Consider the following 13848-nt stretch of genomic DNA (forward strand, 5'->3'; position numbering starts at 1 on the left):
TTTTTTTCATTTTATTACACAAACCGTAAATATTTTGTCAGATTATTATATTTATAAGAATTAACGTTATAAATATAGGAAGAGAATTAGATTTATAACTAAAGCAAAATTAAAAGGAGAGTTATGAACAGTGAAAGAAAGAAAATAAGTATTTTTGCTTTTTTTAGTAGAGACTGAAGAATGAGGAGTGACTGAAACGCGAAAAAGACTTAGAATTATTGAAAATGGAAATGCTATTTCATATCTTTTTTTTTTCTTTTTTTGTTGGAAACAATATCTCTCCCTTTAAATATTTGCTTTATTTGCTTTATTTGCTTTAATGCTTTAAAGTGGGTGAAGACTACCAAAAATGTTGTTTTCTGTTCACTTGGAATTTAAATGTAATAATCAATATGTGCTCTCAAATAATAAAAAATATTTAAATGCAGATAATGTGGAATAGTTATTTGTGTCATTAACTGCTCCCAATTACTTTTGGATATATCTTAGGCATATTTGGTAGGAATGACAACTTTTTCTTAGTAGAGATCATGTATTTATTAAATCATTGATTATTGATTAAAAGTTAAAATATTGTTTTAAAGTTTATTCTTCACTATTAATCATTTTTTTCTTAATTGTTTAATTTTGATCCTTGTAAATTTAGCCACAATGCTAATTTAATATTATTTTTAAGAAAAAAAACCTTTTGTTATCTATTATTATTGAAGCTTAAAGGGCTATAGAAAGTTGGGCTTGCTATTATCATTCTCTAGGCCCAATAACTTACACAATTGTTGGGTCGGGCCGGGCTAAACTAATAACTAGATTTTGTTTATGATTTATTTTTCATTATTTTTTCAAAAATAAAAAAGTATAGGTACTAAATTTAGAGAAGAAATCAAGTTTTGAACAATAGGTTTAAAGAATCTCAAATATTATTACCATTTATTTAGTATAAAAGAAAACTTTTTAGTTTGAATTAATTTATGACTTTATCGTAGATTTGATAAAATAAGTCAGTTTCATAGTTCAAACTTATTACTTTAACGAAATGTAAAAAGAGTATGGATATATGTAACGATACACTTGATACACATAATACACATTTAATTTATATACGTTTAATATACTTGTGTCATATCTTGAAACTGATAAAAGTATGTGATACATATTTTTCGTTTAGCAAATAAAAATGCAATTTCTTTTAATACACATTTAATTTATATACGTTTAACATACTTGTGTCATATCTTGAAAATGATAAAAGTATGTGAGACATATTTTTCGTTTAGCAAATAAAAATGCAATTTCTTTTATTCTTAATTGGTTTATACGAGGGATTACTTTTTTAGTCGCTGTTTATTTTATGATTTTAACATTAGCATTAATAATAACAAGGGCCAAAAACGTATGTTTTGTAACATACAACACCAAAACAACTTATTTTTAAAACGCAAGAATAGAAAACGATAATCAATATTTTCTTTCTACGTCATAGTAAAAAAGTATATGACACATTTTTTTCGTTTAACAATTAGCTATTTTAAGGTATCAAAACACGGTGAATATCGTATTCTAATTGATTTCGTTAGATATAAAAATTAAATTTGTGACATGAAGGTGGATTTCATTCTACTGTTTTCTAATTGATATTTCAATTGGAAATTTATAATTATTATTATTATTTATTTTATTTTATAATCATAATAATTATTTTATATATATATATATTTAAGGGTATTCAATTATTCTTCTTGCAAAACTCTATTAGCAATTATTTTTTCTTGTGATTCCATTCTTAACTCAAGCGAGTGCACGCATGAGTTGGAAAAGTTGTATTAACCTTGGAGAGAAATCGGCATGAGCGAATTAGCACCAAGGTCACGTCGAATTTTGCTTTCAGGACAGTGTTTACATTAACTATCCTAATCAATTCGATTATAGTTAATAATATTGCCTTTCATGTATTAACGTTGCCAACAATACATATAAAGATCTTCCCATCTAAATCTAAGTTTAGGAGTAGAGAAACAGAATGAGAAACGAGGGGAGAGGAAAGGAAAGGAAAGGAAAGGAAAGGGTTTGTGTGTTGAAAACTATGATGGGAAATTTGAGGTACACAAAGGGGGAGGGAGCACATGGGGATATTTAGTTAGAGAAATGAAATCAATCACAATTTCAAAAAAGTCATAACATAACTAATATATAATATGTATAAAATTAAAACATTGGTCCCCAATATATATACATATATACAACCTCAAAATGCAAAAATAAAAAAGCAATGTAATATATATATATGTGTGTGTTGTGTATGCTGGCTTTGGGTGTCATCATAACTCTTAAGTTCTCTCCTTATTTTGAAGTCCCACATGACAATTGACAACAAAACATGTGGTCCTCTTCCCATCATATCATTAAAACATACACATATACACCTTTCACCTTTACAACCTAAACCCAAACCCACCTCTCTCTTCATCTATATCCATTCCTTTTATTTTCCAACTTCCAATCCATTTATATATATATATTCATCTAATCCTCTTCTCTTATCTATTGTGTGTTCGATGTTTATGTTTATTCAATGCGTATTGATACATGGGACATTGATATAGAACGACCTATGCCATCAAATTTTACGAGAAGCAAACTTTCCTTCTCAATCATGTCAAATTTTTTTCAATAAAATATCCATACACAAAATCTCAAAATAAAAAATTCTTCTCAACCCCAAAGCTAAAGTATTGAAAACATAACAAAAAAAAACACTCAAACATATTACTATTAATTTCATTAGTTAAGATAAAAGAAAAGTAATAAGAAAGAACAATTATTTCATTACAATAAATCTCAATATAATTAAGTAGATAAAATATATACATCAATTATCATTTTAAAAATTAACCGTTTAACCTCAACGTCCATAATTTGAATAAATAATCTGTTCGCAAACATTCCTAATTCATGTATCAATCATCGACACATGCAAAATCATTGTAATCTTTATTGTTAAGCGTGCAAGTATTCCACCCCTCTCCTACCCGATGACCTATTTATATACACATATATATATATAGTCACTAGTAGTTGAATACAGTACGCTACACTTTTCCACAGCTTTATTTCTAGGTTCTGATGAACTTAATTCAACTTTTAAGTTTGGTCCAAATCGATTAGAAGAATGGATGGAATAAGTTAGAAGTGAAAAAATGGAGTCGGAAATGAAGAGCTGGCACATAATAATGAAAAATAATATTTGGGAGTGGAAGCAACTGAGAAAGGAGTAAAGGAGTAAAGGAGTAAAGGAGAGAAGAGTAGTAAGTTGCAATTCTACAATAATATAAAATAATATAGTATTTTTTTAAAAAAAAATTGTTATTTAATAATATTTGGTAAAAATTGTATTTTATTTTAAAATAATAAATAAATAAATAAATAAAAGAAGAAGATATTTTAGAAATATTATTAACATTCGATTGGACAAAAAGAAGGAAGATGACGCGGGGAGAATGGCGCGTGGGGAGGGGAGGTTTAAGAAAGAGGCGCCAAATGGAAATGGGATTGTCGTGCGTAAAAGCGTGTGAGCTGTTAGTTACGTGCTCCAACAAATCATTTCACGTTGTGTCATCCCCTCAATCCCAACTGTATTCCTCTCCCCCTCTTCCTCTTTTTCCTCTTTCTTTTGTTCTTTTCCTTTTTCTTACTAATATCATTCCATTCCATTCTATTCCCTCTTCTTTTTCTTTAACCCCAACCTTCAATTATTTAATTTCTTTTTCCTATGTTACAGGGACTTATAGTACATCCCTACTCCTTGAATCAATCTCAAACCACGTTTGGGACAAAGAATGATTTATAATAGTCTATGTTTAGAGTGCATGCTATTATCTTAGCTTTTGTTAGCTTTGGCTCCTTTTGTGGTGGTTGTTACTGGAATTTCCAATTGGTCGTTTAAGTGAGAAAGAGTGTGAGGAAAAGAAGAAAGAGGAGTGAAAAAAAGTTTTATGATGATACTGGGATTAGGACTAAAATAATTCACTTCACTTCTAAATGATCAAATGTTTTCGTATAGTTTATGGTTCATGTTAAAAGTAAAAGGTCATTTCCTTTATTGTATGCTTTTTAAAAATTTTAGAGAATAAAGCAGAGAGAGATAAAAGTTTAGAAAATAAATTTATTCAATGATATACATCATATACTATTTAATTTAAATCATATTAAAGTTTTTAAAAAGTGTCTCTAAACTAAATAAAAAGAAGTTTATATATATGTTTACCGATCTCTAAATTTTATGAATATTTAATAGCTTTTTAGTTAATTTGTTTGTAAAACTCTCTAATATATCTTTGTTTTAGCGAAAATAACATACTCGTTTATATAATTTTAAAAATAGTTTTTAAGATTATCTTGTGCATGTAATTGATCTACAAAATTGTATATACAAATTCGTTGATTGAAAGAGCATGTGAGTTTTAATCATTACAACTATGCCCTCTAACTTAATTAGCTATAATCTAAATTTCACCCTATCATTGATCTAAAATAACACATAATGCAAGTAAACAAATATGCTATTTTTTTCCATTATTAGTTTAAGTTATTAAATGCATTAGAAAAAGAATATTTAGGTTATTTCTAAACTTGAAACCAAACCTTCAATAAATATAACTTAATTTACAAATATACATAATGACATGCCAATTTATATTGGTGAGAATACATACAATAATGTTTTAACTGAAATACTAAAATAGAATAATTTGATTTTATGTAAAGTGTTTAAGCATAAAAACAAATAGGAAAATTCAAAGGAAAAAGTGAAATTATTACGGTAAAGAAAAAATTAAAATTTAGAAGAGAGTGGGACCAGGTCTTGGAAAGGCATATTATGCCACGTACTTTACCCTTCATTATTACTACTACTACTAATAATAATAATATTCATGGTTGCCGTTTCCTTTATTTTATTTAATGGAAAATGGAAAATAGTTTTCTTTTTTGGAAATTTGATAATCATTTTACTCTTTTTATTATTATTATTTAATTATTACGAGAAATTTGATGGCTTTCAATTCCTACTTTTTGCGTCGACACATTCCCTATTCATGATTGCATCCAACGAACGACGCCATTTCTAATTTCTTCTTTCCTTCCTTAATTTTCCCACTAAACACCTCTCCTTTCTTTTAACTGCATTTCCTCACTCCCCGCCGGCGCCCTTTTTCCGTTCAACTTCCGTCGTCATTTCCTAATCTCTTCTCTCTCTACATGGTGCGATCTCCATTCCGCTGCTTTCTAATTTCTCTCTTTCATGTTCTTTGAATTTCACTTTTTGTAAACTTTTCTATGCAATGCTGTGCAGTTAGCTTTGTTCTTGATCTTCTGTTTGATTTCCTTCGAGAATTTCAATCGAGCTAATTGTTTAACCAAGCAGGTGTTGATTCTGAGACTGCGTTTTGTTTTCTGTTTTGAGAAAGAATTTTGTGTTCTGATCGCGGACTTGAATTGTTCAGGTCATGATATATTCATGTTTCACCACTCTGGATAGCCTCTTTTTTTTTTTTTTTTTTTGTTTTCTTGTCTCTGTGATGATTGTGTGAAATCTTTGATTCTCACGTTATGTTTTAGGTGGATGGTTTTGATGAAATTAAGCGATTCATGATTCCTCTTTTTGATAAATTTGCTTTGCTCTGTAGTTTGTGCCATCGATTTCCTTGAAGCCTTTTTAAAAATATATGACATGTGACTTGTTCTTTCTTCTATGGATCTTGCTCTGGTCTTTCTCCGAGTTCTGGAATAGTTGGGCTTGTTGTGGTTCCTCCTGATGTTTTCCTACATAATTGAGCTGTTGAATTTCTCCACTCGCTGATTTCGGAAAACCAAAATCACAAGAAAAGGAGAAGAGATTTTCATTATTTGGATTTTCTGTTTAGGGTGTCCTGCTGATTCTGTAGCTCCAAATGCATACAAGACATTCATTTATCCAGGATGTGGCTCGAATGCTTATAAACTATTGTTGTTTCTTGGAAGAATATTTCGAACTAATGATGTCTATAAGAAGATATTGTAACCAGGGTACCATTGCCGCGCAGTACTGTACTAATTAGCAATTAGCATAATATAATCCGCGGTTCTGTTTATATTTATTTTTGTTGGTTGCACTTTGCCAGTTTAATATTTTCGTGGACTTATATTTTTGCCTTTTTTTTTTCTTTTGCTTTTCCCTTTTCAAGTTAAAACAAGAACATTGAGATCGATTTATACAGAATATGAAAGAACCAAGAAAGTGATGGCGTCATGGTAGTTATACAAGCTGCATGGGAGGCTTATTATATCCTCTTGACTTTGATCACAGAACCATGGCCAAGAAAATTTTTAATCAAAGGAGACGTCATGGTGGTATGATTGATCTATGCTATTTATGCTCTTGGATATAAGAACATCATGTTCTAATAGTTCTTCCCAAAGAGCCATTTTCCTTTAAAATGTAACTGACATTAAGTTGAGATTTTAAATATTTGAGGAGCTTGTAGCACATAGAGATATTTATTTATTTTTTTTTTTTTGTAAAGGTAGCACCTAGAGAGCTATTTGAGCAATAGTGACTAGAAAATTGTTCTTGGAAAACCAAGCTTACTTTAGGATATTGATTCCCATATGGAAGCTTTTTTTTTTTTTTTTTCTCAAACCAGGTTTTTCTAAATTTATAATTCACAAGGTTTTTGAAAATTCTGGTGTTATGAATGTTCAATCATTTTACAAGCTCATCAAGATCTTTGGATGTTGACTAGAGCAGAAATTAATCCGTAGGGTAAATTAGTTAGTTGGATTGCTTTGTCTAAATAGAATTTACATTTTGCTGCAGGACTGGAAACCCCTCGCAATAGCCTGGAACTACAGATGGAGAGTTCCCAAAACTATTGTGCTGTAGAAGAAATACCGGTAAATCTACCATTTGTTTGCTGCATACCAACTGAATAGCTATTCATTCATCATTCATGTCAAATTATCTTGTTATGATTTTGTTACTTTTTAGAGCACTACACTACTACTCGAATTTACTTGAAGTTTTCTCCCCTACACCATGCTGAATCGAGCTGACCAAATGATAGGGCCATCTAAGTTCAAGATATCAATCTTAAATCTGTCTGGCAAATTTGTTATGTTTCATATTCTATTAGCCAACTTCCTTTGGAGAATCTTTCTGAACATTAGAATCCGTAAGATCTTTTTCCAGCCTTAAATTTTGCTACATAATGGTTAGGATGTGAGTTTTGGAAAAAAAAGATCTTCGTGTTTCATAAATTTCTGTTGGCAACCAAGGTGGATATTGGATTGACCTATCATCTGTTATGTACCAATAGGTGGCCCGCAACCAAGAAATTGAGTCAAATGTTATTAACACCTATGGGGTATACTCTATTAACAAGCTCATTAACCATTACCAAAAGTCCTAAAACTATTTAACTTGCAGCTTTGACAGTTCAGTTACACTTGTCTCGATGCTCAACAGCCTATGTAACTACAATTATTTCAAGAAAAGTGCAAAGTCAACCTTGGCCCTCCTGTTAGTTACTACGTTAAAAAACACAAAAGAAATATTTGCAGGTGTATCTTCTTGCTAGCCTACGTCCTAATTGAAGTATTTTCTGCAAATGCTTTCACTTTCTCATTTTCATATCAACATTCTATTTCTTAAAATGACATTTTCAAGTGTCCATCCTCTAATTTTCTTAAATTCTTTTTTGGACCTTATGCCCCAATACCAGTGTACCTTTTTCATCGGTATGGTTTTCCAATTAGTTTTCATTGCTATCTCTCTAATCGACATTTCTATGTGATCATTGCTAAATTTTCAGTACTCCTATCAAATCGATGAAGTGTTTTCTGACAAGGACTATTTAAAAAATGAGGCTTCAATGAAGAAATTAATTGATAGGGAAATATCCACGCGCACAAATGTCAAACATAATGGACCAAGCATTGTTGCTCGACTCATGGGGATGGATATGTTGCCCTTGGATGCTAAAGATGTAGTTGAGCTAAGTGACAAGAGGCATAATAGCAAGGGAGTCAAGACTTCAAATAAAGAAAGCAATGGCAGGGGCTTGCATTCTCTTGCATCCTCCAAATCAAATTATTCAAAGCAAATGGATCTGCACTCATCTTATCACGATAATGACAAGGATGCTGATCGTGATCGCTGGGGCAGTAGTCAGAAGATGGGAGTATCACACCGTCAGGAACATCCTCAGGAGGAGGAATTACAAAAGTTCAAAAAAGAATTTGAAGCATGGCAAGCTGCAAGGTTTAGAGAGTGCTCAAGGGTTATTGAAGTTAGTAGCATCAATAGACGGTCAGTTGCTCAGGAAAACCTTGCCAAGGAGAAGATAGCAATAAATGCAAATACAAGGAGAACATCAAGCCAGAAGGTCTCAGCGGAACCCAAAGGTTCAACAGTGGAGATGAAATCATATAAAAGTATTGGTCTAGATGATTGCGTTAAGAGGGAAACATTCCCAGCTGAGCAGAGGGGAACCTTTTCTTTGAGAAGCAAAGCCATGGATGCAGATTTTGAACACCCTTGCCTGATAAGTTGTGATCAGAAAGATAAATCGCATGGCCCAACAAAGATTGTTATTCTGAAGCCTGGTCCTGATAAGATGTGCGTCCATGAAGAGCACTGGAAAAATTCCTCAGGGAATTTAGGAGAAAGAGTTAGTATTGAAGATTTTCTTGATGAGGTCAAGGAGCGGCTGAGATGCGAATTGCAAGGGAAAAGTTTTAAAAAGGGTTATACAGCTCGTGGAAGTGGAATAGAGACGCCGTATAGTGAGAGGCCATCTCACAGAAGACAAATAGCTCAGAACATAGCCACACAGGTTAGAGATAGTGTCACAAGAGACATTGGAATAAATTTACTTCGTTCAGAATCCACAAGATCATACAACAGTGAAGTTCAATTTATTGGTTTAGATTCCCCAGAATTCGTAAGCAAAGATACCAGAAGATTGTTGGCAGAGAGACTGAGAAATGTTCGAAGCAAAGATTCAGACCTTGATAGTGGGAGCTCTAGGTCATCTGTATGTGATCATGAGAGAGTTATGAACCAAGTAGAAACGACTTTGACAAATGGAAAACATAGAGATTATTGGGAAGTACTCAGAGATGCAGAAGAAATACAAACTAGATCTTTCAGGCATGAGGCGAACCAAAATGAGGTTCTTCCCAAAGAACTATCTCCTATGAATCTCACCAGGTCATTATCAGCTCCAGTGTCAGGAACGTCATTTGGGAAGCTTCTTCTGGAGGACCGGCACATTTTAACCGGTGTCCACATTCAGAGAAAACATGAAGCAAGTGATCATGTGGCGATGAGTTGCAAAAAGCAGAAGAAAGAGAGGTTTAATTTTAAAGAAAAGGTTTCCAATTTCAGATATAATTTCACTCTTAGAGGGAAGCTGTTTGGCAGAAAGACGCAATCGATTAGCGGATTACATAGTGCCAACCTATACTCTTCCAAAGACATCTTGAGTGGACCAACTGTTGTAATGAACTCTGGAGAGCGCCACGAAAGGGTATAATTTCTCAACTATTTCAACTCTGGTTCCACACTTTCATATTCACTAATTATTTTTCTTCATTATCCCAGGAGAATTTCACTGAGGTGCCTCCGAGTCCTGCTTCTGTGTGCAGCAGTGTCCAAGAAGAGTTCTGGAAGTTATCTGACCATCACAGTCCAATATCAACTTCAGATGTAACTCCTAGAGAGGAGAACTCTGTTTCCCAGGTCTTTAGGGAGATAAGTTCTAACTTGAAAGGTAAGAGGAATTACTTTTATGCACGATCAATTTGACACTAGTACTCAATGCCGTAGTAGAAAGTACATTTTCCTGGATTTGTTTCTTTTAAGACTTTATATTTCTCAGGATTCTTATACATTGATATACTCTTTCTTCTAGTGTTATCAAATTATATCTACGTAGATCCACTATTGCCATTTTTGTTTTCTTACATCTTAAATCTGTTCTCTTCAAGTACTTCCTCTTCAGAAGTTGTGTGCTTCTGCTTATGTATTTTGGTTGATTCACAGATTTTAAAAGAAACTTAGTATAGGTATTGCCATTTTTTTTTGTATCTAATATACTTTTAGTTATTAGTCGACTGCTTTGTCTATATTAATGGGTTGACGAGCTGTATAGGTTATGAGCCACCTTACCTTTTGTATATATAAATAAGCTGTTAACATCTCTTTTAAACTTATAAAAAAAATTCTCAGATTTTAACTCTTTGTTCAAATATTTGTTTATATTTTTTTCTGCCGCAGAACTTCGAAGACAGCTGAATCAACTTGATTCGGATGATATTGAGGACAAAGTGGAACAGCAGCCTGTTGAGTCCGAAATCACAAAACTTGAAGATCCCGCAGAAGCTTACATACGAGATCTTCTTATTGTTTCTGGTATGTATGATGGATCAACAGATAACAACTTTACACGAAATAACGCAGATACAAAGTCTATCAGCAACGCAATCTTTGAAGAAGTGGAAGAAGCATATAGAAAATCAGAGATAAAAAATGAAATCATTGGGAAGGAGCAGAGTGAAAATAGTGTAGATCACAAAATGTTATTTGATCTTTTGAACGAAGTACTTCCAATCGTACTTGCGCCATGTTTAACATTGTCCAAATTTAGAAGAAAAGTTATTAACTCCTCTATGCCACCACGGCCATTGTTAGGAAAAAAACTATTGGATCCTGTATGGGACGTCATCCGCAAATTTATACATCCTTCAACTGATAGATCTTATTACTTGCTTGATGGTGTTATGGCTCGAGATTTAAATTCAACACCATGGTCCTCATTAAGGGATGATGAGATTAACACGATTGGGAGGGAGGTTGAAGCTCTGATCATGAAGGATTTGGTTGAAGAAATTGTGAAGGATTTGCTAAAATGATGCTGCAGAGTTTTAATTCTCAGGACACTGACCTTATGCTACCACTTGGAGTGGACAGAAATTGCATGGAAAAATCAAATATATTGAGGATACCACGCTTGATATTCACCCGAAATATACCTTTTTTTTTAGTTTCTTTTTACGTACATATGATTTGTCAATGCAGATTGGCTTCAAGTGAAGGTGTTATTCAGATGTAAATGACTCTTATCCGATGTGAATTATCATAATTTGTAAAGGAAAGTTAACATGATATTTCTCTCTGCAGTTTGTGCCCAACTCTTGCCCTTTGCCATAATTTGTAATATCCAGCGTCAGAAAACTTAAACAATCAGCTGGCGCAAGTTCCAATGTTCGGTTGCTACGACAAAAGGTATAACTCGTACAAATAATTGAAGTTTATGCCATGTATTTATTCCTTTTGCCCCCTACTATGAGATTGTTTTGTTTGATTCCCAGTTACGTTTTATGAAGGCCATGTTTATAAAGTTTAAATATTGCAATTCTCTGTGAGATTGACATGCTTTGGCTTGTTAGAAACCGAATGCTTTGTGTGAATTAACCAGGTAAAAGGATTATTATTATTTATTTATTTTTTAATAACTAGGTAAAAAGAATTAATGGTTAGACATTATTCGATAAAAATTCTTCAGCTTACTCACCCAACCTACGCCATAAATTCTCCAAGCCAGTCGAAAAAATGGTCAATCTTACTATTAAAAGAGAGCCACCCCAATTGAAAGGAAGTGGAACTTTACCAATTCCCATATAGCAAATTGTGGGTCTATCTATGTATGATGTTTCATCATGGGTTAGGTAGAGCATACTCTTACTCTAAATGTGAAAGCCAAGAGCTGAAAGAGTTTAAAAAACTTCATGACCTTTATTTTTACTTATAACAACACCTTAATGCTTCTTAAACTTTGTCATATTACTCATCGGTTTCACAAGGAGGATACATAAATTAGGATCTGAAATGGTGTGTGACAGTAATTTTGTACGAAAGTTTGAATTGTAAAATATCATTATAGGTTTCAAATTTTTAGTATATACACATAACTTTAGCTATATAGAGAGAGAGTTTAGCATATATAAATACAGAGAAAGAGAGAGAGTGAGTGATCATGTAAAATTAAATATCTATCCATGGACATAGAAGAAGCTGGATTCATACCGAACCAACTTGAGGTATAATTATTGCAGGAGGTGAAATGTTGATAGTTTTGGACTCCGCTCTTCTTGGTCAATGACTCAATTGTCATTGGCTTGGCAAAACGTCTTCGTTTTATATACAGGACTTTGGAGTTACGTCTGTTTTCCATTTGTTTTGAAACTGATTAGTATTCTTAGAAAATGAGTTAAATCCTTTTTTTCTTAGAGGTTGGAGAATCTTTGGTCCTTATCATGTGGTGGATAAGTGTATAGTTTTTGTCTTTCCATTAGCACAAATGTAAATGGAAGGAAATTCTGTTTTGTTTCATATTATTATGATTGTTCACACTGTAAATTAGAAAAAGAGAGAGAGAGAGAAAGAGATTGAATATGATTGATGATTGATGATTAATGGTGGGGGCAAGGCAATGTTTGGGACGGAGAAGTATATTGTTTGGCCGCCCCTTGATTTTGACCTGCCTAGCTCTCTCTCCTAGTGCTTACTGGTGGAGCACATGCTCTGTCGGCTAATCATCCCTTTCCCTTTCTCTCTTTCGTTGGATTAATCAATTTTATCTTCTAATCTCCCCTTCTTTCTTCTCCCTAACATCTCTCCTATTTTATTCCCTTTTCACCTTCTTAATTAAAGGTTTATTATAATCAATTTTAGGGATCATTGGTTACAGCAAACAAAGTGTATAGTAACTTAGTATGATATGTACTAACAAATTTGAGACTTCACAAAGTTATTTTATATATTTATAACAATTATAATGGGTAACACTTTTAGGGATAATAATTTTTTAATAGCAATATGATCTAGCATTGGTAGGCTCTAAGGGCCTAATCTAATTTTTATAATATTTTTTGTATTGTGGTGTATATGTTTTTAAATTTATTTTAGGGTTAATGCAAGTCTAAAATTTCAATTTTGTGTTTGGTAGATTTTTAAAACAAAATTTTAAAAGATAAGTTAGCAATTTTATAAAATTAGGGACAAATTAGATATAGATGTTCAAGTTTGATGGGCTCATTTGAAATTTTAACCTATATCTTTTCGTAACTTAATTAATTATTCAAATTCATTCTTGAATTATATTTTCTTCTAGTGATTATTATATAAAATTATTCTCATTTCTGTGTCCCACACACAATTTAAAATTTGTTTCTAGCGCAATTGATAATTATGGTCACTTTTACATGTAATGGGAAAACTAATATATTTTAGGTCTCAATTACTTTATGAGTACTAATTATTAATTATTATTTTTGTTTCCATCACTCTCATTTCAATTTTAATTGTTTACCGAAACAACAATTATGAAGATGGACTTAGCGAAACAATTAAGGAGACAATAACGATCCTTATAGTTACAATTTATTATAGTTTTCGTCCTCATTCAACAATTATTCAAAAAATTTATTATATACTTTGAAATTATTATTATTTATATTAGTATGCACAGTTTATTTAGTACTTTTAATTTAAAATCTGGCGGTTCGCATGGGTATGCAGATCTTAAAAAAACGTAGGCATATAGAGTAGTCGAAACTCTATCGTCTTTTTCTCTTCCTTCGTTTGTTGACGTTAAGTCTACATAAATATCCACCTAAAGTAAAAAATATAAAAATATTTTACCCACAAAATATGTTACATGCTACGATGACATATAATATAACAATAAATCAATGAAATAAAATTGTCGTAATATCACTCAAATAATTTAGATATGTGTCGTTAACTAAGAT

The 13848-nt window shown here is 32.1% G+C and overlaps 1 protein-coding gene across 4 annotated transcripts; it reads left to right on the forward strand.

The window, feature by feature from the left end:
• The first annotated feature begins 5070 nt into the window (after positions 1–5070).
• LOC101212814 lies at positions 5071–11373 on the forward strand. 4 transcript variants are annotated; one of them, XM_031882571.1, is made up of 7 exons: positions 5071–5256; positions 5348–5419; positions 6219–6384; positions 6851–6927; positions 7845–9563; positions 9638–9806; positions 10313–11373. In XM_031882571.1, the coding sequence occupies exons 3-7, from the start codon at positions 6303–6305 to the stop codon at positions 10945–10947; spliced, it is 2682 nt and encodes an 893-aa protein (XP_031738431.1). In that variant the 5' UTR covers positions 5071–5256; positions 5348–5419; positions 6219–6302; the 3' UTR covers positions 10948–11373. The 4 variants fall into 4 exon arrangements, with proteins under 4 accessions (XP_031738431.1, XP_011650257.1, XP_031738432.1 ...); XM_011651955.2 differs by lacking the exon at positions 5348–5419; XM_031882572.1 differs by lacking the exon at positions 5348–5419 and having other exon boundaries at positions 6252–6384.
• The last annotated feature ends 2475 nt before the right edge of the window (positions 11374–13848 follow it).

The sequence above is a fragment of the Cucumis sativus genome, chromosome 3 (genome assembly GCF_000004075.3).
Source record: "Cucumis sativus cultivar 9930 chromosome 3, Cucumber_9930_V3, whole genome shotgun sequence".
Lineage (NCBI taxonomy): Eukaryota > Viridiplantae > Streptophyta > Magnoliopsida > Cucurbitales > Cucurbitaceae > Cucumis > Cucumis sativus.

Excerpts from the sequence above, each read along its gene's own strand:
- LOC101212814 (XM_031882571.1), top strand. The coding sequence starts at position 6,303 with ATGGGAGGCTTATTATATCCTCTTGACTTTGATCACAGAACCATGGCC. Across the intron at positions 6,385-6,850 it reads TCAAAGGAGACGTCATGGTG|GACTGGAAACCCCTCGCAAT; the intron begins GTATGATTGATC and ends ATTTTGCTGCAG. Across the intron at positions 6,928-7,844 it reads GTGCTGTAGAAGAAATACCG|TACTCCTATCAAATCGATGA; the intron begins GTAAATCTACCA and ends CTAAATTTTCAG.